General features: G+C 36.4%; 2 protein-coding genes across 2 annotated transcripts; one reads left to right on the top strand and one right to left on the bottom strand.

Moving 5' to 3' along the window:
* Positions 1–1,565: 1,565 nt before the first annotated feature.
* Positions 1,566–18,695, bottom strand: dcst1 (DC-STAMP domain containing 1). The gene is made up of 17 exons (XM_051131236.1): positions 16,973–18,695; positions 15,121–15,180; positions 14,908–15,033; positions 14,678–14,752; positions 14,418–14,546; positions 13,909–14,048; positions 13,308–13,479; positions 13,066–13,209; positions 12,212–12,333; positions 11,972–12,126; positions 10,896–10,995; positions 10,732–10,827; positions 9,062–9,188; positions 8,798–8,914; positions 6,311–6,453; positions 2,736–2,846; positions 1,566–1,989 (listed from the first exon to the last, which is right to left on the bottom strand). The coding sequence occupies exons 2-17, from the start codon at positions 15,161–15,163 to the stop codon at positions 1,753–1,755; spliced, it is 2,037 nt and encodes a 678-aa protein (XP_050987193.1). The 5' UTR covers positions 15,164–15,180; positions 16,973–18,695; the 3' UTR covers positions 1,566–1,752.
* dcst2 (DC-STAMP domain containing 2) lies at positions 15,490–26,131 on the top strand. Its single transcript, XM_051131239.1, has 15 exons — positions 15,490–15,801; positions 17,001–17,171; positions 17,492–17,593; positions 17,706–17,900; positions 18,449–18,514; positions 18,666–18,879; positions 19,004–19,161; positions 19,660–19,824; positions 21,202–21,369; positions 21,748–21,848; positions 22,081–22,211; positions 22,324–22,454; positions 22,563–22,650; positions 24,988–25,086; positions 26,023–26,131. The coding sequence occupies exons 1-15, from the start codon at positions 15,522–15,524 to the stop codon at positions 26,090–26,092; spliced, it is 2,139 nt and encodes a 712-aa protein (XP_050987196.1). The 5' UTR covers positions 15,490–15,521; the 3' UTR covers positions 26,093–26,131.

Below are 26,131 nucleotides of genomic sequence, written 5' to 3'. Positions count from 1 at the left end.
CATCTTTTTGCCTATCAAAATTTTTTGTTTTTTCTATTCGGATGCCTATCAAAATGTTCGCGGATGAAAATTGAACCTGATCCTAAGTTTTTTATGACTAGCGAAAGTTTCAGAGGCAGTGTATAAACTCGATTGACACAACGTGAGGTCGTATTTATTTTTAACCTTTAAGGTCCTTGCACACTGAGTCCGAAATTTTAGTGTGCATTTTTTCCCATATCTATCATCAAAATGTTTGCTACGAATGTGAAAATGTAGAAAATTGAACCTGATACAATTTTTTTTATGACAGACATATATGGGATTATTTTTGTGCCAATAAGAATGAACGTAACTTTAAAAAACTGAACGTAACTTTCCAAGAAACGATCAAAAATATGCCACTGCAAAAGAAGAAAAACACAATGAAAATGAAAAAATGAACTCAGTCGGACGAATTTAACATGCTCTTCAAATATGCTTCATTCTTTGTTAATGATTTTCAAAGAATCGTTTTCGCGAATCATGGATTCTGAATGCGTTGCCACAGCTTTCGCTTACGCTTTGCAAATTTGCGTTTGCTGTTTTGGCACAAACCTCTCGTGGGGGCGGGCTTAACAACGATCTACTCTGATTGGCTAATGAGCTTTTGATGGACAGTTGCTCTCTGACCTGGAAGCACGGACGGTGACGTCAGTGGCGCACATATTGGAAAGTTGTTGCGGTGTGCAATACGTCGTGCTTTGTTTATATTAAGTATTAATGTTATTAGTATTTCACCTACGGTCGTCTCTTAGTTTCTAAAGATGAGCTCCCAGCAGAGACACGGAGCAGCATCATCTTCCACCTCAGCTTGTCCCTCAGGGCAGCTTGAAGTAAGTTCGTGTTGCTAAAGTAACGTTAATCAATAACATCGATAAAAGTTTTATTCATGTACAGTGTGCAACAGTTCTGATATTTTCTATAAACAAAGCACGACGTATTGCACCACTGACGTCACCGTCTGTGCTTCCAGGTCAGAGAGCAACTGTCCATCAAAAGCTCATTAGCCAGTTAGAGTAGATCGCTGTTAAGCCCGCCCCCACGAGAGGTTTGTGCCAAAACAGCAAACGAAAATTTGCGAAGCGTAAGCGAAAGCTGTGGCAACGCATTCAGAATCCATGATTCGCGAAAACGATTCTTTGAAAATCATTAACAAAGAATGAAGCATATTTGAAGAGCATGTTAAATTCGTGCGACTGAGTTCATTTTTTCATTTTCATTGTGTTTTTCTTCTTTTGCAGTGGCATATTTTTGATCGTTTCTTGGAAAGTTACGTTCAGTTTTATAAAGTTACGTTCATTCTTATTGGCACAAAAATAATCCCATAGACATAGAGACACGATAGCATGGACTGATCAGATGCGCGACTTGGCACAGACCACAAAATGTATCGGACACATTTGAATTCTACACAGAATGCTATTTTATATATAGATAATGCGATATGGATGAGATTGTGGCTGTGGTATGCTGTCAAATGCGGCTTTACTGAGCTCAGCGGATCTGGCACAATCTGTGATATAAAAGAAACGCTATTGGCTATTTAAAAAAGAGGGTGGGACAACTTGACATGTCCTGCCCTGTCTTCCTGTTTCAGTTGAAATTACATCAACACATAGAATTGAGTGTTTCAAAGCACTTCAGTATTTTCTATCAAAAAATGTTTTTTTTTTTTCACTTAAAATATCAGAAATTCATGCAGTTTGAGGCTGTGACAATGTTGCATCTTCATCAGCAGCCATAGTACACATCAGATTCAGAGCCGCTGTCTTGCTGTCCAGATTGCTGAGGGAAGCAGGCGTAGCAGATGTTGTCCAGGTCTGTCCAGCATTGCTGACAATAGATCATTGTGCAGCCTGCAGAACTGCACTCCACAGCCTGGTTCTGACTTACAAACTCATCACACACCCAGCACCAGCGCAGCCTACAGCCCACGCGCTTCAGTGGGGCCAACACAGCTGACAGCACCTGGTGGAGAAGAGGGAGAGTTTGAAGATGAGATCAGACCATAAATATATATTTTGGGATTTATTAAAAAGTCAAAAGTGTAATAGTGTTTTATTTGGCATGCGATCTTAAGAAGGGCCACTGTTGTGCATTTACTGCTACAGCTGGAGAGTTGTGGCTACTGAAGAATGGTTTGATTGTCTTTGTTTGCCTGTCAGATAGAAGACATACTTCAAAATGAATCTAACCAAGTTGAACAGTGTCCAAAAGTGCATTCTCTCTGAGAAGGCACTTCTTTTGAATAATTACTCCACAACCATTCAAAAAGTATGTTACATATAATATGAATGTAATCCAGATGTACTACTTTCGTTATGATGCGACTGTCATGTGACCTACCAGCTTTAGAAGCACCGCCATTCACAAATTGTTTTCTGTAGCCTCATGGGACAAAAAAGTGTCCACTGGATGCGCACTTTAGAATCTTGTCAGAAATCATACATCATCCCAGTACTTTTTGCCTACTGTTTTATGAATACTGTGAATTTGGACATATTACTCTGTTCGCACACTATATAGTGGAAAGTATGCGATTTTGGATGTAGCCTTGGTCTTCACAGAATGTATTAACCTAAATGGAGCACTGAATTCTGTTCTACATTTGCAAAACTTCTGAACAAAATTAAAAGAACTGAAAAACCTAAATATGCTGTAAAATGAAAATTTTTGAAAAAAATCTACGTATAACACAAATGTATCGCACACACCTTTATAAATGTCTGTTTTTGATTTCTCAGCCGATGGCGTTGTCTTTTGATGAAGAAGATACGTTTCTGGATCTGTAGGTTGTAGAGGAAGAGGATCCGTCTCTTTTCTCTCTGAAAAAGCAAAATCAGAATGGGTTTCGTCCATCAAAATGCTTAAGATAACCATTCTGATTTCTGATAGGGGTGTGCGATAATGACAAAAAATGATATCTCGATTCTGGAATTTTGTTAACACTAATTAGACAATATTTTGCTAAGCATTGTCCTGGTACTTTGACAGGTTTAGAACTGCCATGGACATGAATATTCTTCATATTTGTGCGGTGATGAGTCTGCAGGAGTATCAGAAATGCACTTTTTAAAAAAAATTAAATCGATTTTTATGTTTTATAGACAATTTTCTAACCTAATTAAATGTATGGATCATCTTTAGTGTCAAATTAGAATTAGTCTTATTTGACACTAACTATTAATCAATAAATTCAAATTTATTGACACTATAGGGCTGTTACCAATCAAATTAAATCAGTATTCAACAAAATTTGTATTTGCAATGCAGAGGTGCAGCACAGAAGTGCATCTGAAGTGCTATTTAGACCCATTTACACAGACTGTTTAATGCAGGACATAATGTATTAAACCTGTGGTTACAAATCCATAAGTAATGTTTTGATGTAAAAAAAAAAAAAAAAAAAAAAGGCAGCGGCTATTTGCACTAAGTGTCAATGGTGATACAGTCCATTTACACAATGTGTAAATAGCAATGGATTCTATTCACACTAAGTGAAAACAGCAGTATTTTTAGCAATATGCTATTTACACAATGAGCCAGTTTTACTAACAGCTTGTGCCAGAATCTACTAAAGACGCACAGTTACGAATTAGCACTGAAAAGGCATGGACACAGTTTTTGCACCTGACCTCATTGAATATGCATTTGTAGGAGTTTCCCTTTCAGACGCAAAAAATATGAGAGGACAGTATTAAAATGAATCAAAACTAATGTTTGCACTCATCAAATTACCAGTATTTGCTCCATTATTTAACTCCCCAAAAAGGCATGTCTTACAGCAGGTGGTAATTTGTGCTGCTCTTGCTAGATTGTGCTGGTCATTATGGAAATTATCCGTGTTCTTTAATGTGCGCATTGTTAGTAAATCACATGCAGAATATTCCCCTCCCATCAGCGCTTCTATGGAATTGCACTCTAATGTTTATTTTGTAAAACTGGCCCTAAGTGCAAATAGGTATGAGTTGCTATAAATAGATAATAGACGGCAAGTGTCTGCACATCAGTATTGTAGTACATTATAAAACCTAATGCAATAATAACATATTGGGTGTAAATGATAAATTTAATTCAAATTATTAAAGCTGCAGTCCGTAAGTTTTGCCTATTTGTTTTTCTGTTTGCCTATTTGTTTTCTGTTTCGCCATCTCTGTTTGAAAACCTGTAATTCCAGTTATTTGCAGAATTATCTTCTTTGCTTGGGTCATGCACCGGCACAGCTCCAGCACGGATGAATCTTTTTATGTGAGGCTGTCAGTCACCACACTGGTGTGGATCCTGCACTTAGGAATCACAGATTCTAGCCTAGTACGTCTTGGAATATATCACCCAAATAAGAATTTTCACCGGACATTGTCATCTGAACATGTAAGTAACAAGTCTGACACTATTGTTCTGACCAACTGAGGAAGATGAATACTGAAATTTTAAATGATTTTGGGGGAAAAATAAATATAAACCTTAAAATAGCCAGTAGATGGGCAAATCACTGCATAAGTGAGTCATTCATTCAACCGATTCGTTCAAACGGCTGATTGATTCAGTAACATTGTAGTCTTCGGCTCAGAGACACAAAACAGTTCAGCTGTGGCTTTGTTTGAAACTATGCTCGTTGACAAAATAGAGCAAAAACAATAACTGTTGTGTCTAAAATGTAAGTCACTTAATATTAACTTATTGTTTATTGAGCTATTAATCAAATCAATATCATATTTGCAATCGTGCTGATATTTGGAGAAAAATTTCACTCTTCATGTGATATGAACTATATCAGATGATATAAATGTAAAAGGCACAGCAGTCATCTGGCCTTATTTTGAATTTTGGGGGAATTCGACTAAGACTAAATCACGCAGCGAAAGTATGAACTTTAAATGTAGTAGTCTAACTTACATTATGTAGTATATGCATGCACTCTCTGGGTGTGTTTTTTGTTTGGTTTTTGCAATATATTCAATAACGTCAACTCAGACATTGTTTACACAACAATTACAATATTATCGTTGACAATATATATCGCACACACCCCTATTTCGGATTATAGGAACATAGCACTACAGTTTTCGGATTATGAAAATAAAAACACTACCACTATCTCTTCATGAATGAGGTAATACTTGTGCCACTAGCTGAATCAGGCTTTACAGGGTGCCCGTAATCCTCATCATGCCGTGGCCCACAGAGTGCTGCAAATCTAATGCTATTACTTTAAAACCCTCTTATCTTATTAGTACTTTACCCACGCATACACTAAAGAACACATATTTCACTTATTATGTGTGAGAAAGTGTCCTCCTTTTACACTGCACGCTGTGTCAGACACTTTGAACTGAATCAGGATATCAGTTACAATCGTGACCAACCGGATTATATTGCATAAAAGATTTATTCTACCCATGGACTAGTTGCACATTCTGCAGAACTGAGCCAAGAACCCAATGACACGGTGTTCAAGTTGTCAACATTTCTATTATGTTGTCAAAAATGGTATTATCTTTCTTTAATTGTTTTAAAACACAAGTGAGCATTGGATCATATCTTGCATAAAAAAACTAAATGAAAACAGTTTATTTTAATAGGAGAACTGGATGTAAACAAAAAAATGAGAACAGAGGAAGTAATTTTGCCTGTTATTGTGGTTTTTGTTTGTTTCGGTTATGCTAGAAGAGACCTTTAGCATTTGTTCAAGCCTTCCTGTGCCAAGAGTACAACAGCAACAACAGCCTGAGCAATAATAAATATTCTCCTGCTGTGACTTCTCTTTGTGACTATGAAAGGTGGCAATTATTTTTTTTAAGCCAAACTGCATTATGAAAAGAACCCTTTAGGAAAAAACACAGCTCAGAAACCTCACAGCAGAACTGTTTTGGGATACTATAACGCAATTTCCTTTAAAAATATAACTACTCATCAACAGAGCATTAGCTTGATAACTGCCATACACACATTACATTACTGCAAGTCCAACAGCTATTATTCCTACATCTGTCTGGTTATGTAATACAAAACGTGATTAGCATTAGAAAGCAGCAGCACATGCAGAACTGTGACTCATTTAAGCTCCTTAGCCAAAGAAAGCATAAGGAGCTTCTGATATTTATGACAGGCCAATATTGTTAATGATAAACACTGCCAGGAGTACTAGCTTCTGTCTCTCCATCTAAACAAACCATCTAATCAGTCATTCATAAGATGCTGGACCCCTTGGATTGATGTCACTGTAGGGTTGCTGAACAAGATAGGACTGTTTGACCTAAAGATAGGAGTGTGTCAGTGGAAATGGTACCTTCGGGAAGTAGAATGCGGTGATGACCCTGCGCAGACGATTGGTGTACACCTGCAGGCAGCACATGAGGCACATCAGTAAAAGGGGGATGAAGATCCAGAAGTAGTTTGACTGACTCAGAGGATGTGGCTGGGGCAAACATTCTATACACACATAAACACACACACAGGAACAAGGAAAACAATGCAAATGCATGACAGACTGGAATTCAGTATGTAAACATCACAATGACAGTCACTTTCGGATAGATTTTGGAGGTGAACATTCGATTGAACATTGCATTCTTAAAATTATACAGTATACAAAACAAAATAGTCTGAATCAAGTCTGTATGTTAAGACTTTCAAGCTTGGACACTACAGTACAATGACTTTCGGACTTTCGACTTTCGGACTTACTGGTCGGTAAGATTTTAGGTATTTGAAAGAAGTCTCTTATACACTGTCAGTCAAAAGTTTTTTAATGTTCTTTAAAGAAATCTCTTTTGCTCACCAAGCCTGAATTTATTTGATCCCAAATACAGCAAACAGTACTATTGTGAAATATTTTTACTGTTCAAAATAACAGCTTTCTATCTGAATATATTGTAAAACGTAACTTATTCCTGCGATCAAAGCTGAATTTTCAGCATCATTACTTCAGTCTTCAGTGTCACATGATCCTTCAGAAATCATTCTAATATGCTGATTTGCTGTTGTTGTTATTATTATTATCAATATTTAAAACAGTTGAGTACTTTTTTTTTCAGGATTATTTCATGAATAGAAAGATGCAAAGATTAGCATTTATCTGAAAAATAAATATATAAATAAATAAATAAAATGTAATATTATACTCTATACCATTCAAAAGCTGCGAGTCAGTATAAATATATATATATATATATATATATATATTTTTTTTTTTTTTTATTTATAGAAATTAATACTTTTATTTAGCAAGGATGCTTCAAATTGATCAAAAGTGGTGATAAACACATTTATAGTTACAAAAGATTTCTATTTCAGATAAGAAACCTGGAAAAATTCTACTCAGCTGTCTTCAACATAATAATAATAAAAAGAATGTTAATGTTTTTAAAATAAATACAATTTTAAAATAAAATGTTTTCTGAGAAGTAAATCAGAATATTAGAATGATTTCTAAGGGATTGTGTGACTGGAGTAATGATGCTAAATATTCAGCTTTGAAATCACAGGAATAAATTACATTTTAAAATATATTAATATAGAAAATAATTATTTTAAATAGTAAAAATATTTCAGATTTTTTTTTTTTTTTTTGCTGTACTTTAATAAACGCAGGCTTGGTGAGCAGAAGAGACTTCTTTAAAAAAACATTAAATATCATAGTGTACAAAGGCTGCATTTATTTGAAGAAAAACAGAGTAAAAACAATAACATTGTGAAATATTATTATAATTTAAAATAACTGTTTTCTATTTTAATATATTTTAAAATGTAATTTATTCCTGTATTTTATCCCTGAATTTCAGCAGCCATTACTCTAGTGTTCAGTGTCACACAATCCTTCAGAAATAATTTTAATTCAAGAAACATTTATTATTGTGCTGCTTGATATTTTTTTTGTGGAGACCATGTTTTTCCATTTCTGTGAACAACAATTAGTGTAATGCATCCTTGCTTAAAAAAAAAAATCTTGCTGACCTCAAACTTATGAACTCTAGAGTATATAGACACAAATAACCCACTGGATCAGGTTACATAGCAAGTAAACATGCAATACAACGGCATGCGTGCTGTCAGGCTAGTGTTATAAATAGTCCTGTCATCAGCCGTCGACATGTGCACGGCCCTGTGCTGACCGGTCTAGATCAATTTAGACCTACCTGGATGAGACACACAGACACAATCAGAGCTTTGAGTTTAACTCTGATCAGATTAAATAGACGGCTAGACCAAAGACGTCACTTGGCCTCAGAAGAGACTGAACCATAGAGCCACTGCCAACAGTCACTTGGAGAAACCAGTAATGAGGAATTTAGTTTCTCAGAGTATATTCACAAATTCTCTAATACTGAAGTTGAAGAACTCTCTGCCTCTTATGTTTCCAGGAAGCTAGGAAGAAACCTGATATTTTTGAAATGGCATTTTGAAAGACAATGACACCAGTTTCAGAGTGCTGTGTTACATGGGCTTGAGAGATGATGATGATGAATGATACTGAGAGATCAGGAACCTAGCAATACAATATTACATCGATATCTGGGTCATGATGCAATAGCATATTTGATTTAGATTTATTCCAGCTGTGGTGCATTGAGATTATTTTCTTCTAGATCTTTGTTTCTCTTTCATCTGCACAGGGCTTCTGTGTCTGCGCAGTTATTCTTAGCTTGCTCTGAGCTTAGATTTCCCCCCGAATGATGTTCAATCTCCTTTCCCCAGAAGTACTCATGTAAAATTTAACTGAAAAATACAGATTCTTGCAGTGAGAATAATGAAACTCAAAAAGTAAATAACCTACGGAAGTTACTGGATTGCACATCAAGATTGGAGGAGGTGTTAAAGGCACCAATGGTTTTCCGCAGAAGTCTGGCTAACATGGAATCTCCACCAATTACAATGTCTATGTGATGAACACCTACAGATGCAAAGATAACGAGAGAAAATATACTGTTTTACATCAAATTAATGTACAAGCAGTCTAATGTACATTGGTACGTCAATGCTTTTAATCTTGAAGGCAAACACTGCTCATGCATATATGCAAGTGTGCATTTGTGCTCACCAGTAACTGAATATGTGGTGAAAGTGTGTCTTCGGATGAGGTCAAAGATGTTGTACAGGATTCCGTCAACAGCAAGCAGAACACATACAAACAGAGCCAGAGATGCAACCTGCAGGAAGCCCACAATCTGCACGAAAAACACAACCTTTTAAAACTAAAATCAACAAGACATCTATAAGTCAGTCATTCATAAGCTGATTTCCTGAAAAGCACCAAAGTTTGGTTCTGTGGCACCACCAAAACATTGCTATGCATTAAGAATCCTATGGCTTGAAGGAGATGTTCACTTCCAAATCAAAAATTTACAAATAATTTACTCACCATTTTGTCATCCAAGATGTTCATGTCTTTCTTTTCTTTTTACCCTCAAATGCTTATCTTGTCTAGCTCTGCATGAACTCAGTTAGGGTATGTCAAAAAACTCCCATCTCGTTTTCTTCTTCAACTTCAAAATCATCCTACATTGCTGTTTTTCCTTTTTTTTTCGGAAAGGGCATTTGATCTTCTTTGCATGTTCACTTTGTAAACATAGCGTCAGTACTTCTGCAGTGATGTAGGACAATTTTGAAGCTGGGGAAGAAAATCGTTTGAGGTTAAAATGTATATAAATTGTCAGTTTGTTTCGAAAATGACCGATCGTTTTGCTAGATAAGACCCGGCTTCCTCAGCTGGGATCGTTTAGAGCAGGGGTCACCAAACTTGATCTTGGAGGGCCGGTGTCCTGCAGAGTTTAGCTCCAACTTGCCTCAACGCACCTGTATGAAAGTTTCAAGTACACCTAGTAAGACCTTGATTAGCTGGTTCAGTTGTGTTTGATTAGGGTTGGAGCTAAACTCTGAAGAACACCGGCCCTCCAAGACCGAGTGTGGTGACCCCTGGTTTAGAGCCATTTGAAGCTGCATTTTGGAAGTTCAAACTTGTGGGCACCATTGAAGTCCATTATATGGAGATAATTCCTGAAATGTTTTCTTCAAGAAACATAATTTCTAATCAACTAAAGAAAGAAAGACATGAACATCGTAGATGACAAGGGGGTGAGTAAATTATCTGTAAATGTTTGTTCTGGAAGTGAACTTCTCCTTCAATATAACGTAAATGATGTACCTTAATAAAATTTGTAGTAAGAAATCCAAGAAAGAGTTACATTATTTAAAAAATCCAAATTGTTTTATACATATTTTGGACTATAGGGGGCACAATTATTTCAATGACATCAAAAGGTTGCTCTCCGTGAGCTACTGGTGCTACCTGTTGCTATTTTTACCACAACACAACTCAGAAAATAAAATGCTGATATGATGACCACAGCTACTGAAAGAGCTTACAGGTGGCAATGAATGAATGCGCAGGTGTAAACCAAATGCCACAGCATCAATTTTTCGAAGGCATCAGGGCTAAAGTGAAGAGAACAAAGACACAGGTCTTTACGAAGTTTTAGCCGTTCACAGGCATCTTCCCATTCTTTTCTCCTCTTCTTATTACTAGGAAAGCAGTCAAGACTTAAATCGCTTCTTATGTTTGAAACATGACATTTCCAATTCTGTTTGATGCCATTAGAAGAACAGAAATAGCACACTTCACCATTAACTCTGCTTCATTATAAATAAACAGCCTGAACATCACAACATGAATTAAAAGCTGAATGCAAGAATTATAATAGCATACAGTACCACAGGCATGAGCTCACTGGGGTGGATAGATAAACTCCATGGGTTGATCAAACTCTCACGCTCTGATTTCTTCAGTGGGAGCAAATGCCTCTTTCCCTAAAACATATGCTCAAATTAGCACAAACGCAGATTTGGATCTGTGTAAATGTAAAGCTTTAACTTACAGCTCCCATTCTGCGAGCATCAATCTGTCTGAAGTAGGTTGTTATGTAGACATTGTCAAAATGAATGTTTCTGCAATACTGACGAACATATCCAAATGCTCTGCAAACAGAATAAAATAAAATAAACTGAATTACATTCACTGCCATTCGAAAGTTTGGGATCAGTAAGATTTTTTCTTATGCTCATCAAGGCTGCATTTATTTGATCAAAAAAATCCAGAAAAACAGTAATATTGTGAAATATTATTTCAGTGTGAAGTAACTGATTTCTATGTGAATATATTTTAAAATTTAATTTATTCCTGTGATGCAAAGCTTCAGTCTCAGTGTCACATGATCCTTTAGAAATCATTCTAATATGCTGATTTATTATCAATGTTAGAAACAGTTGTGCTGCCTAATATTTTGTTGGAACCTGAAATACTTTTTTCAGAATTCGTTAATAAACAGCTAAAAAGAACAGCATTCATTTAAAATTGAAATCTTTGTAACAATATAACTACCAGTTAAAAGTTTGTGGTCAGTAAATATTCTTTCTTTTTTGAAAAATAATACATTTTAAAATATATTAAAATAAAAAAAACATTATTTTAAACTGTAATAATATTTCACAATATTACTGTTTTTTCTGTATTTTCGAAAAAGTAAATGCAGCCGTGATGAGCATAAGAGAATTCTTTAAAAAACATTAAAAATCTTACTGATTCCAAACTTTTGAACAACAGTGTACATATACACACTATCATTCAAAAGTTTGGAGTCAGTAGGATTTTATGTTTTTTTTAAATTTATATAACTAACATATGAATTATATCGCTTAGTAATAACTTATTGTAGTATACAGAAATATTAGTTTTCACTATATTTTATTGGCATGCATTTTCCAGACCAAATTACATACAAAAATCTTATTTATACTGCTTGCAATATGATGTATTATTCGAATAATGCAGCAAATACACTGTCAGAAAAAAAGTAAATTGTACCTTTGTATAAAATCGCATCTTTATGGGTACAACATGCCCTAAGGGCACATATTCAGCACACCAACGCTAATGGAAGGAGTGAGAACTTACGAGGTGAACACAGTGATGAAGGTGAATGAAAGAAGGAAGTTAATAACCCCAGCTATCTTCTCAGCAATGATTGTTTTCTCCTGAAACACACGGCTCAGCTCCTTAGAGAAATCCTGGAGGATGTCCACTCCAAACACTGATTGCTGCTCCAATTTCTTCAAGAAGAATGTTTTTTTTTTTAAAACAAACAAACTTCAGATTTGTGCTCTGAAGTCTGAATAATGAGAGGGTTTCCTGTACCTCAAGCACTACGTTGGTGGTGAAGTGTTCTGCAAGCCTATTGATGGAGTCGTTTAGTTTGTCGAAGGTCTGACCAAAGTTTCCCTCAACTGGGATCTTCTCGCCGCACCATGATGTCATCACTGAGAGAAAAGTAACTCAGTACACCTTTCTGTCTTCAGTCGTGAAAAAATTATTTTTGAGGAAAGTATTTCAGGATTTTTCTCCATATAATGGACTAAATTGATGCCCCAAATTTCAACTTCCAAAATGTAGTTTAAATGCAGCTTCAGAGGGCTCTAAACGATCCCAACCGAGGAAGAAGGGTCTTATCTAGTGAAACGATCTGTCATTTTTTCCGGAATTTTTTTTTTATACTTTTCTAGCACAAAAGTTTGTGTAGCACAGGCTCTGGGATGCACGTCCACAAGGCTACGTACTATTGAAACACGTCGAAAGGTCAAGCGGAACGTAGGCGGAACTACAGACCCAGTGTTTACAAAGCGAAGGGCAAGTAAGTCAAACGCTGTTTACAAACAAAAAGGTACAACAATGTCGGATGATTCTGAAGTTGTAGGAGAAAATAACATGGAGTTTTTCGCCATACTCTACTTTTTGAGCCAGAGTACACAGACAATGAACTTAGATGCGATTCGTAGCATTGTGGACGCGCATCCCAGAGCCTGCACTACATGGGCTTTTGTGCTTAAAACGAAAAATCCTGCAATGCTTTCCTCAGAAACCATAATTTCTTATGACAGAAAGACAGAAAGACATGAACATCTTGGATGACAAGGGGGTGAGTAAATTATTTGTAAATTGTTGTTCTGGAAGTAGAGTTCTCCTTTAACTCAAATGCAACATGTAAATCTTACCTCTCATGATATTACACAGAAAGTGGAAATGCAAAGGTACGCAGAGGAAGTGGTTTATAAGAGGGGCTTGAATGGTATTCATACACTCTTCCCACTTAACATTGAACCATTCCTGACACCGGCCAATTCCTTCCTGTACCACATCTGTTACACACAACATCATTTAGATCAAGCTAATCTTAAAAGCTCAATCAAACACAGTCAATAATAGCCTGTTTTCTTGTCATTTACTGTACACTCACAATCACAGCGAGCTCTAGTCTTCACTACATACTCCTCCTGGGTGCTGTTGGATGTATGGGCAGACTCCTTACCAAGACTGTCATATCCGTACTGACCCATTACCTCATCCCGAATGTTCTGGAACTGTTTGCTCACATTTTGAGTCTCTTCTTGAAATTCTCCACTGTCATTCTGAGAAGAAAGGTGTTCATGGGACAATAATAGTGATTATCAGTTTAACCATTATACTGCATTACTAAGTAAACTAGAACTTGACTAGACAAAAAAACAGGATAAAAACTAAAAAGGTTTGACTAAGAACAAAGATTATATTTTAAAAAGCTGGCGAAATGAACATTAGTCCAAATAACAAGCAAGGTGCGCGCATACCCAAACCATAAAAAAGAGGGTCCAGGTGCAGGACAAAAAAAATCAGAAATTAGTAAAAAACAATCTTAATATCTGCACACTGGTGCTGGTCCATATAAATTTATTTAAGACAGACAACGTTTCCTACTCGTTGAAACACTGTCTGTCTTAAATAAATTTCTATGGAGCAGCACCAGGGTACGGACATTAAGCGTGTTTTTTACTAAAATGAACATTAGTGTCAGGACTTACCACTATTTCCTGCACTACTTGCACATAAGGCTCTGTCAGCATTCTCCACATCACTTTGCTGTGTGTGATCTGCAGGTCTATGTTACAGCCCATGGAGGAGGCCACGTCTTGCACATTACGCTGGATGTTTACAATGGGGCCTGATGGGAATAGCACAGGTGATGGGTAAAAAACTAGTGAAGGCTCATAACTGTTCAAATTCTGTGCTTTAACAAAGAAACAGGTCAGTGTTGCCAAGTGTTGCCGCGGAATTGGGCTACCTTAACACTGTTGCAGCTGTTTTTTTTTTAATGTCCATGGGTTAAAGCGACCTCAGAAACTTGATATTTATTCCCTGGAATGCAAATTTTACCCGGCAAAAACCGTCTATTTTACCCCGTCAAATGTGATCTTTAATGGGGGACTCCTCTCGAAATGCGATTGGGCTAGTTTTGAGTAGCAATTGGGTGGGTTTTGTTGTGAAAACCTGGCAACCCTGAAACAGGTCGATATGTTCCTAGGATTTTTACCTTGGTAAAGTCCATGCAACACATAAATCATCAGGAATGTCCGACCTTGAGATCCAATCATACTAGGAAACATCAGGAGGACGGAGCAGCGAAACAGTGAGGAAAACATGCCTCCAAGACTACATAAAGCTGTACAAACACACAATACAGCAAATGCAAAGATTTCTACATTAAAAAATGTTACTTTCAATGACTTTTAAAACTGAATATAATGTCACAATTTTTAAATGTCAAATGTTTACTTTCTGCAGTGTACTTACCCACGAACACACATCCTACAACAACACGTTGTACTGTTGTCATGGCAATATTTTGCAGGAGACCAAAAAACAATCCTTAAAAACATGGTAAGATTAGCATCCCATTATTTTTTAGCATTTCAGTATTTTCACAATCAAGTAAATGTAGTCTCGGTGAGCATAAAAAACTACTTTTAAAACTTTTCTTAAAAATCTTACAGGCCCTTAAATTTTTAAATGGAGTCACTTACCCACTCCACTCAGAGCTCCAAACAAAATGCCTGTGAGACGTCGAACCACAGGAAACTCTGACAGTGGGCCAAACAGGAATTTATAAACTCCAGGTGGCAGAATACGCTTACACACCTGCTCCAAAGCTGCAAATTCACATAGTCATAATCTATATGCACAACAGCTACTGTAATAGATTGATATTGTCCTCTAAAAATGTAAAATAAACACACTTGAGTGGGGTAATTTAGTTTGGATTTCCCCAAGGCACTCCATTGCTGGTTTCTACTGCACTGTTACAAAAGAAAACAGCAAAAGAAAACAGTTTTAAAAGATGCAACCATTAGTCAGTTAGAATGAGCTCTCATGGATTTGATGTAAACAGCCATTTTAACATTTCTGTTAAAGCAAAGTGTACTAGTATGAGTTTTGGAAATGGATCCTAGAGCTCCTTATACCTGCCCACATGTATCAAATGTTGATATAAGATTGATTACATTTTTCACTGACGTGCAGTTATCACATTATCAAGCTCTATAGTGGACAGGTAAGTCTAAAAACTTAATCTTTATTATCTTTCTCATTTTTATCGTTAACAAAAATTAAATTACTCTTCTCTAAACTTCTTTTCAGGATGACCCCAAAAGAACCTGTTTTAAAGCCACTCAGTAGGGGACTGTCGCGGTTGCGCTGCAGCTCGGCTGCGCGTCAGCTGAAGCGCAGTCTTGCCGGGTTTACTCTGGGTCTGTTCCTCGCCTCAGTTTACGGAATGACAGCGCTGTACATCCAGAACCACAATCTCTGGTTCTGTGTCATCACTACCGGCATCCTCGCCGCTTGCGCGGGGTTTGGTACGGGCCTCTCTGACCGCGTGCGCACGAACGTCATGCTGATGTTCCCGATGCTGTGCTCAAGTAAACACTTGTCAATGTCATTCTTAAACGTATACGGTGTTATACGTGAACGTGTAAATTAAAATTTTGCAGATAATTATGATTAACCCGCGTAAAAGTGAAGATATCCACCTTTTTCTAACCGTAAAAGTAGGCGCGGCCATTTGGAAAATTTATGGGTCTTGCTTCCGGTCTCACCCAGCTATGTTTTAGCTGTACAAAACAGCTTGTTTTGCTGCTTGATATCGCAAATTGGCCTGTCTTACCATATTATTTTAATGCATTATCTTAATTACGAGCACACTGGTTTGTAGTGCACCCAGCTTACTTCTGCGTTAAAGAAAAATCAGAATCAGAAGAGCTTTTATTGTCAAGTATGCTTGCACATACTAGGAATTTGTTTTAGTGTCATTAGCTTCCAGTACACAGAGACAACAACAACATACAGTAAATAAACATAAGATGAGAATAAAATACACATATGTAAATATAAATAGACAAAAATTAGAAAAATAAATTGAGAAATAAATAAAGAAGTGGTATGTACAGTTGTGCTATAGATGACAGAATAGAATAGAATAGAATAGAATAGAATAGAAGAATCAGAATCAGAATCAGAAGAATAAGAAGAAAAAGATGGATATGGGACAATGGGGCTAGTTGTAACGGCTTTTCTCTAGGTTTTTTTTTTTTTATTTTAGTGTAAACACAAGCCTACGTTAAAGCCTTTCTTTTAAATAAAGAAAGAATATTTCCACTTCTTTGAACACCCACTTGACCTTTTGAACTGAGGTTCATGTAAGACTGGAATGGGCTTTTCAGCAAAATGTAAATATTAAAACAATTATTAAACACGGCAATTCATGAAACAGCAAACATTTAAAACAGCAAACATTTAAAAGGTAACAGCAAAATACTGATGAATGTCAAATTAACATGTAAAATATGTTCAATTATGAATATTCGCTTGCACTGACAACAAAAGTGTTTAGGACTAACTTACAAAACTGCTAGAAAACACTTATTGATTAGAATTTTCAAAACCTTACAGATACTGAGATACAGCCTCATGTGACAGCCTAGCCCCAGTCTCCTGTTAATATCCTCTGAATTAACTTTAAACTACTGTTAAACCATTTGTATTTTCAATTGTCTATCTTCAATTGTCTACCTCTTAGTTTTCATTGCTCACCATAACAGTGCATCTCTTTGTCTTTAAGTCAAGGGTAAAAATTTCCTCCTTTTCCTCATCTGTACCTTGGTTATCCAAGGCCCCGTGAGCAACACAATGGAAAATGTTGAACGGGCTGCAGACAGTGTGATCTGCGGTGTAGAAACTGCCATGAATCAGACGCAACAGCTACTGCAGCGTGCTGCCAACCCACTTCTGCGTGAGTCTATCCACAAGAGCATCATGTCAAAGATATCAACAATGCACCTCTTTCAAAAACACAATCATCTGCTCAAAGTAGAGAAATTATTTTAAAATTCGCATCATAATAACTAACGGATAGTCCACAAATAAATATTATTCAATATGTTAAATTAATATAAAATACATAAACACACAAGCATAGATCTACTTTCCAATATAATTCTAACTCTACTGAAACCCATGTAAATCAGGTAATCAGGGTCTTCTGGTTGACTTTGAAAATTACAGTAGTGCATTATATATTTTTTTTTATATGTTGAAAACGTCTTTGTTTAGCGGCCCTGAGTAAGATAAAACAGATGGCGAGGAACGCTTACTCAATGGCAGGGCGAGCACAAAACTTCATCAGAGCTCTGACGGAATCTGTGCGGCATGTCTGTGAGTGAATAAATTGGCCAAATGACATTGTCCTTTGGTCTTTCATTTCATGTACTGAGGTTTGAGGTTTAGGCTTATTTGAAGTTCCTCTGTCTCTCTGTTTCCTTTTCAGCCCGTACTTTAAGAAATGTACTCCACTTCTTGGCGAATATTGGTGATGTGTGTAATGACAACCTGGGTCTGCCATATCAGAAGTGCACTAGGCTGTTTGATGAGGCCCGTGAGAACTGCATGGAGTTGCTCTCTGTGTTTTCGTTCCTCTGCCACCTCCTGGATGGGTTCCAGTCTCTTTGTGGGCTCGCGCGCGGTGCGTCTCTGCTGTATGATTAGTCCCATGAAAGCCCTATCATTACACTCTAACAGGAAACCTTATGGCCACAGTGCAATGATTCCTTACTGTAATTTACAGTATCCTGTTTATTTTCTGCGTCACAGTGGTTTGATTTAATTATATTTGGTATATTATATCTATTCTGCTGTTGCAGAGACTGGACAAATGGTTCCTGCGACACAGAGGCTCATAAGTACTGTACATCTCACATGCTTGAAGTTTATTTACAATATGTGTTCCTGTGGGAACAGTTTGTCACGTTTAAGTACCCTGAGTGTTACAGTGTGAAGAGATACATGTGTATGTATCTTGCACATTCCTCAACAGGATGATCGTGATCCGACAGCAAATCTAAACATTAACTTGCTAAAATTAATCCTATATAGACTTGGATGAAGCAGAAATCTGCTGTTTAGTGTAGTATAATGAACTGAAAACTGCATGTCATTACTAAAATAATTTTTAAATGAGTCAGGTTTTTTAAACGAATGCCTATTGTTTATTTTAATGTCTTTTTCCGGCAGTGGGACAGCTGTTTTGCATCTTACCATCATATATCGCTGACCACATGAAGACTGCTTTGGCTTTTCGTAAGTACAGCTCCTCTTGAGAGTCCTACTTTGAACAGTACTCAGTGATTTCCAAGCATGGAATGATTCTTAACTCTGTTAAAATGTATTCAGTTACTCTGAAAGAAGATTATTGTTTAGTTTTTGCTATTTTTGTTGTTGTGACCCCTAGCAACCATTGCAGCCTTCGATCGTATTAAAAAGGAGTTTGAATTCAACATTTCTACCTCCATCAACTTTGACCTGCTTCTGAACAACAGTCAGTCCATACAGGATGCTGCTCAGAAGATCATGGAGGAGGTGTCTGAGGAGCTGGGCCTCCTCCAGGAGGTCAAGCTCCTGCTGGCATACTTGGGTTTCTTCCTGCTTCTCTTCATGTATCTCCAGTATGTACTTCCTGTTAAAAACAGTAAATACTCATTAAGACTCATACATTTCTGTGGAAAAGTGTATCTGTCAGTATTTTTGTAACGTTTGGTTGTTTGTTGTTTTTTATGTGTTTGTGAACAGGGCTGTTTTGTACAAAAATAAGTACCTTCATAATGACAACTTTGAAAACATCTACATAACTGACCAGTTTATTGAGCTGGACAGGAAGCGCTCCAGACAGGGAAAAGCAGCTGTACTTCCTCTCAGCCAGAGAGAAACTCTCACCTACATCAGGCCCTGTAAGTGTATACATAAATGATGTGTACATGTGTCCGTTAGCAGATAGATGGTGAGGGGTGAAGGGTCAAGAGGAAGGAAAAAAGGAAGGAATGTTCATAGACATTTAGATAAGTGAAATAGAGCTGAGGGGTTTAAAAATGTGGAGGAGGACCCTGCACTAAAAGAGAAGAGATTAACAAGGAAAGATGAGAAAAAGTTCACAAGAGATAGGTCAACAACTACCAGAGAACAGGGAATGTGTTTCACACTCAGAGTGACAGAACATGTCAAAAGGTCAACCGCACTAAAACACTTCTGGTGACCCAAAAATGGCATGTTTGTTTTCGGAAAAATCAACAACTAATTTATGTCAAATTTCATCGATTCAATTAAACTCCACAGTACATTGCTATATCAACCTGTAAAACTTCTCTAACTTCTCTGAAACCAGGTTTACAGAGATAAAGATGGCTAAAACCTAGTAATAATAATGACTCTGCCTCTTATGTTTTCTTCAGGCTCTCTGTATCTGACTGTGAGAGAGAGACGGGCTATGGCAGGTCAGATGTTGTCTTTGCTAAGGTATATGATCATGACTGTCATACTGGTAGCTGTTGACCTCATGGTGTTCTGGGTGTTTGAGCTGGTACACCACCAGGCCCAGGGTGAAATCGTGACCCAAGGTACACAAGATAAAAAGCATGTTTTCAGTATATACTTCTTTGTTGCATTCCACAATTTCACTAATATACCACTGCAAATTTAAAGGGATAGTTTACCTAAAAATGAAAATTCTGTCATTAAAGGTGAAGTCCACTTCCAAAACAAAGATTCACACCCTCTTGTCATCCAAGCTGTTCATGTCTTTCTTTCTTCAGTCGTAAAGAAATTGTTTTTTGAGGAAAACATTCCAGCATTTTTCTCCATGTAATGGACTGATATGGTGCCCCGATTTTGAACTTCCAAAAGGCAGTTTAAATGCGGCTTCAAAGGGCTCTAAATGTTCCCAGCCGAGGAAGAAGGGTCTTATCTAGCGAAACGATCGGTTATTTTCATTAAATTAAAGCTCGTCTTGCCTTTCTCTCCCTGAACTCTGTGTCTTCTGACTCAAGACGGTTAGGGTACACTGTAAAAATAAAAAACACAATTTGCTGAGTCAGCTTAAAATAATTTGTTACCCTGCTGCCTTAAAATTTTAAGTTCGGTCAACTAAAATAAGTTTAGTCAACTTGAAATGTTAAGCTGTACTAAGTAACAACTTAGATATTTGTGTCTGCTAAACTTAACAGATGGGTAAGTAACCCAGCTGCCTTAAAATTTTAAGTTGATTCAACTCAAATATCTAAGTTGTCACTTAGTATAATTTAACATTTCAAGTTGAATAAACTTTTTTTGAGTTGACTGAACTTAAAATTTTAAGGCAGCCAGGTTACAAATTATTTTAAGTTGACCCAACAAATTGTTTTTTACAGTGTATGTCGAAAAACTCCAATCGTATTTTCTCCCTCAACTTCAAAAATCATTTCAAAATCATCCTACATCGCTACAGAAGTACCAACCCAGTTTTTGCAAAGTGAACATGTAAAGAAGATCAAACACCCATAACAAAAAAGGTAAAACAGTGATATAGGACGATTTCAAAGTTGAGGGAGAACATGAGATGGGAGTTTTTTGACATACCCTAACTGTAAAAAGTATATAAATTGTATTATTTTTATGAAAATAACTGATCGTTACGCTAGATAAGACCCTTCTTTCTCGTCTGGGATCATTTACAACTACATTTGGGATCGTTTGAAGCCGCATTTAAACTGCATTTTGAAAGTTCAAACTTGGGGCACCATATCAGTCCATTATATGGAAAGAAATGCTGAATTTCTTTACGACTGAAGAAAGAAAGACATGAACATCTTGGATGACAAGGGGGTGAGTACATTATATGTGAATCTATGTTTTGGAAGTGGACTTCTCCTTTAATTACTCACCCTCATGTTGTTCCAAAACCATATAACCTTATTTTTAGAACACAAATTAAGATATTTTTGATATCTCACCTCCAGCTCCTGTAGTGGTTGCAGTACAAGTGAATGGATCTGGTTATGCTTCAGATATCTTTAGGGACATTGCAGCTTCATTTGACATCTTGCAGAAAGGAAACATCACTGTGCTGAACAAGAAATGTCTCATGACGCCTTTGGAGCCAGACTACATGAGATACCTGCTCATTGGTACAAGTGCAATTATATATATGTACAAAAAGTCTAGTTGTGTATTGTTTTGCAGTGACTCCTAGTGGTCAACACTGGAACAACAGATGGAACAACCCACAGCCATAACCAAAAATATTCATACAAATTTGCAAATGTGCTACTGATATCTGTCAATTCGAACTGTATTTAAAATAATTAAACTGAAACTTTAACTAGAATGCAACTACTGTTGTTTTTTTTTTTTTAGTTAACTTTTTTTTAACCAGACCTTTATTTTTAATATTGTACAATTGCACTAGTCATCACAACTCAGTGATAGCAAAAACAATAGATATATGCAAACATTTAACTTTTATTTGGTTATATGTCTGACCTTTGTCTTCCCTCCAAACAAAGGTCTTCTTTATGGCTTTGCTCTGTTTATTGTGATTGCTGGCGGCTATGTCAAACGTTTACAGAGGTTTGTGTGTGCCAGGTACCACCCTGAAAGAGAGAAAGTAAGAAAACAAAAGATTCATTCTTTTTTTTCCTAAGTAAAGTATTTGTCAATTATTTACTATGCTGGTCACCTAGAGACCTTCTTAGTGCTTGTAATATTGTATCTATAAAGAAAATTGTCTCTTGGAAAAGAAACACTAGGTTATTTTCAGTTTGCTTTTATTATGAATTTATTAAGAACATTAATTTAGTTCTTAAAGTGAGTGTATACTAAATGTGTCCACATTGCAGAAGAGAATCGAGTACCTCCACAGACATATTCTTACTCAGCGTGGGTCTTTAGGAAAAGCCCTGCTGAGAGCCGTACAACGAAACAGGGTAGACCAGCAACATGATAGCATTATGCAAACACTAGCCAAATAGTGAGTATAAACCCCTATAAACTCAATCACTGGAAATTATTCTCTGCTTGAAAACATGGGTCAGTGTGGTGAAAAAGTAAGTTATTACAAACACTCCTCATCTTTTTTGCAGCCTACCAGGGGGTGCCATAATAGCCAGGCTTCTGGATGTTGGTAAAGAATCGTGCATGGCCTGTGGGATAGTGTTGGAGATGAAAGATCGTGATGACGAAGTGCACTTCTGCCCTACCCCTCACTGCACAGGTTGGTTTTCTCACTTGAGAAAAAGGATTGATTTCAGATCATTTTTAACTGGCAAGGAGAAACAGACTGTTAGACCAACCTGCTGGACAGAATGATTTCCTTTCACAGGCCATTACTGCTCGCTGTGCTTCAGACTGATGGGAAGGCTCTGTGCTATCTGTATGACATCCCTCACATTCCACGAGGACCAAGAGCTGTATGTGACATGACAGAACAATGACAGACACTTTAAAAAACATTTTTGGAATGTTTATGAGTTATGCTCTATCAACAACATCTACTGTAGCTGTAATACAAACAAAGACACTCTTCACTGTAAGCACACTTTTTCATAAGGATGAAACCATCTAGTTTTTGGAATTGACCATATGCACGCATTACTTCCTTGTTTTAGACAAGCCAGCTTAGTCATTTCCGGTCAACTGTACTGTGCCGTAATAGGAGTGTCCTTTTCAGTTTTGTTTGTCTAAGAGGACCAAACGTCCATGTGTACTGTTTCAAGAATGACAAACACGAGTGTAAAAAATTATGCGAGTAAATCCGCTAAATATGCGCAAGTCATTGCTATGATTGACAGTAATAACCGAATGAAACATCTGACAAGCCAATGTCAGAAACAGAGCTGTGCATTAAATGATTCAAACTAAATTCAGAGTAACAAAACTACAGCAGTAACAAGTGTTGTGTTGCTTGAATATAGGCTATTTAATAGCTTTTACAGTTCAAGATAAAACTTAAAGATGTAGTTATTAAATTAAATATAAAATATTTCAAATTTATATTGATTCTTATTGAATGCATTATTTAATTCTTATACCATTAATATTTAACTTATTTAATTTGTAGTGAACTATATATAAGTATTTAAATAATTATCCCTTATAGTTTGTTTGTGTTTGAGCTTATTTATTTATTTATTTTATTGACTTTCTGCACTTGCTACACAATATACTTAAGTGCAGTAAAATTACTAAATTTTTTATTCTAGTAATTTTATAATAAATCAAAAAGCAGGACTGAAAAAACTAAGGAGTTAAAATGGCAGCTGCAGCCAATGAGTCACTTCATATAATTTTCATCTTAAAAAGTCACTGTTTTCCGTCAAGACATTTTTTCATCTTGTCTTCATGAATGAAAAGTGAACATTTGAACTGAATGTTACTGCACAGCTGAAGAGTTGAAAAATAGTAAAGGCTTTAAAATATTACAAGATTTTAAAAATGTGTTCATGACTATGAAGGTAAGTTATTGATTATCAAGAATACCGTTAAGATGTCGTTGAATAAAAGCATTGTTAGTTATGTAACATTAGCCTAAACAGTTATGATAGTGTTTAGCTGTCAGCATTTAAATGCACAACTATGTGTCTAGGTACCCTTCTGGGATTTTCAGGCTCTTTATATGTTGTTAAATAACATGAAACTAAACGTTAATGCCGCTATCATTATTTACGATGTTGCAGTTATTATTTTTCTCAGTTTCTGATAAGAACGAGACAGGAGAGGAGTGTCAGGAGTCTCCACTTATATATAGCACATACAAAATGAGTTTCAATGGAAGTTTACGCGCTGGCTTATCATTATGCAGAAATTCTAAAGAACGCTCCATGCATATGGTCAACTGGCAGCTTAAAGGGACAGTTCACCCAAAACAAATTTAATTCTGTCATTAATTACTCACCTTCATGTCATTCCCAACCTGTAAGACCTTCGTTCATCTTTGGAACACAAATTAAGATATATTAATTGAAATTTGAGAGCTGTCTGACCCTGCATTGACAGCAAGGGTACTACCACGATCAATGCACAGAAACATAGGCACATCAGTGGTTCAACTGTAATTTTACAAAACTATGAGAACACCTTTTGTGCGCAAAGAAAACAAAAATAATGACTTTATTCAACAATTCTCTGTGTTCTATGTCAGCAGCACCAAAAGCTTGCATCGTGGTACTCTCGTTAATGGCGGCAGACTGTCCCAGAATAGATCAAATAATTGAATAAAGTAATTATTTTTGTTTTCTTTGCACACAAAAAGTATTCTTGTAGCTTCATAAAATTAAGGTTGAACCACTGATGTCACATGGACTGTTTTAACGATGTCCTTACTATGTTTTTGTGCCTTGACCGTGGTAGGACCATTGCTGTCTATGCAGAGTCAGAAAGCTCTCAGATTTCATCAAAAATATCTTAATTTGTGTTCAGAAAATGAACAAAATCTTACGGGGTTGGAACAACATGAGGGTGAGTAGGCCTAATTAATGACAGAATTTTTATTTTTGGGTGAACTATCCGTTTAACTTGTATTCAACCTGGAATATTCCTTTCAAGGTGTTGAGGGCCTATTATCATATATATATTATATAATTATCACTAAAGAACAGAATTATGATCATGCAAGAACATATAGAGTATACACTATATACAGTTCAAATAAATTAATTTCAGTTAGATTGTTTAGATTAGCTTTTATTTGCCATTTTGAAAATGGACTTGAAAGTTTTACATATAAAACTCACATTTGTGAGTTTTAGAGACTCCAGTGATGAAGAGCAAGCTGGTTTATGGGAGACATCACCTGTAACATCACCTCAGCCTGGCCAGAGCACAGAGAAAAAGAGAGTAATGATCAGGTATGTTTTCCAGAGTAACTGAGTTAAAGGAGAAGTGCACTTCCAGAACAAAAATTGACATAATGTACTCACCTCTTGTCATCCAAGATGTTCATGTCTTTTTTTCTTCAGCCATAAAGAAATTATGTTTTTTGAGGAAAACATTTCAGGATTTGTCTCCCAAATGTGGTTGTAAATAATCCCAGCCGAGGAAGAAGGGTCCTATCTAGTGAAGCCATTGGTTATTCTCATGAAAATAATACAATTTATATACTTTTTAATGTCAAATGCTCGTCTTGTCTCACTCTGCCTGAACTGTTTTTTTCCGGTTCATGATAGTCATGTCAAAAAACTCCCATCTCATGTTCTCCCTCAACTCCGAAATCATCCTATATCGCTGTTTTACCTTTTTTGTTAAGGTGTTTGATCTTCTTTGCATGTTCACTTTGTAAAGACTGGGTTGGTACTTCTGCAGTGATGTAGGATGATTTTGAACTTATTTTTGAAGCTGAGGGAGAAAATACGATTGGAGTTTGTCGACATACACTAACTGTCTTGAGTCAGAATACACAGAGTTCAGGGAGAGAAAGGCAATACAAGCGTTTAAGATTAATTTAATGAAAATAACCGATCGTTTCGCTAGATAAGACCCTTCTTCCTCGGCTGGAATCGTTTACAACCGCATTTGGGATTGTTTGAAGCCGCATTTAAACTGCATTTTGAAAGTTCAAAATCTGGCCACCATAGCAGTCAATTATATGGAGAAAAACACAGAAATGTTTAACTCAAAAACACATATTTTCTTTACGGCTGAAGAAAAAAAGACATGAACATCTTGGTGAGTACATTATCTGTCATTTTTTGTTCTGGAAGTGGACTTCTCCTTTAAACAGATGCATAGGACATCTCTCCAGTTTGCTGTTTTAACCTTTTGTCTTTTTTGTATGTCTGTTTTAGTATTTCCAATCAGGATCACTCTGTATGGATCAACAGCCATCAAAATGTTGAGGTTAACAACAGAGTTTAAAGCCAAAGCTGCTTTGTGCTTGCAGATTCTGTGGTGGTG

The sequence above is a fragment of the Labeo rohita genome, chromosome 16, assembly GCF_022985175.1.
Source record: "Labeo rohita strain BAU-BD-2019 chromosome 16, IGBB_LRoh.1.0, whole genome shotgun sequence".
Lineage (NCBI taxonomy): Eukaryota > Metazoa > Chordata > Actinopteri > Cypriniformes > Cyprinidae > Labeo > Labeo rohita.
Note: the sequence above shows the minus strand (reverse complement) of the source record. Positions and strands in the feature narration are given on the sequence as shown.

Coding starts and splice junctions, on each gene's coding strand:
- dcst1 (XM_051131236.1), bottom strand. CDS start 15,163: ATGGAGTGCCTTGGGGAAATCCAAACTAAATTACCCCACTCAA. Junction 10,828..10,895: donor ATGCTCGCAGAATGGGAGCT/GTAAGTTAAAGC, acceptor CATATGTTTTAG/GGAAAGAGGCATTTGCTCCC. Junction 6,454..8,797: donor TGTGCAATCCAGTAACTTCC/GTAGGTTATTTA, acceptor ATGTGTGTATAG/AATGTTTGCCCCAGCCACAT.
- dcst2 (XM_051131239.1), top strand. CDS start 15,522: ATGACCCCAAAAGAACCTGTTTTAAAGCCACTCAGTAGGGGACTGTCG. Junction 17,172..17,491: donor TGCTGCCAACCCACTTCTGC/GTGAGTCTATCC, acceptor GTCTTTGTTTAG/CGGCCCTGAGTAAGATAAAA. Junction 19,825..21,201: donor GGGTGAAATCGTGACCCAAG/GTACACAAGATA, acceptor TCTCACCTCCAG/CTCCTGTAGTGGTTGCAGTA.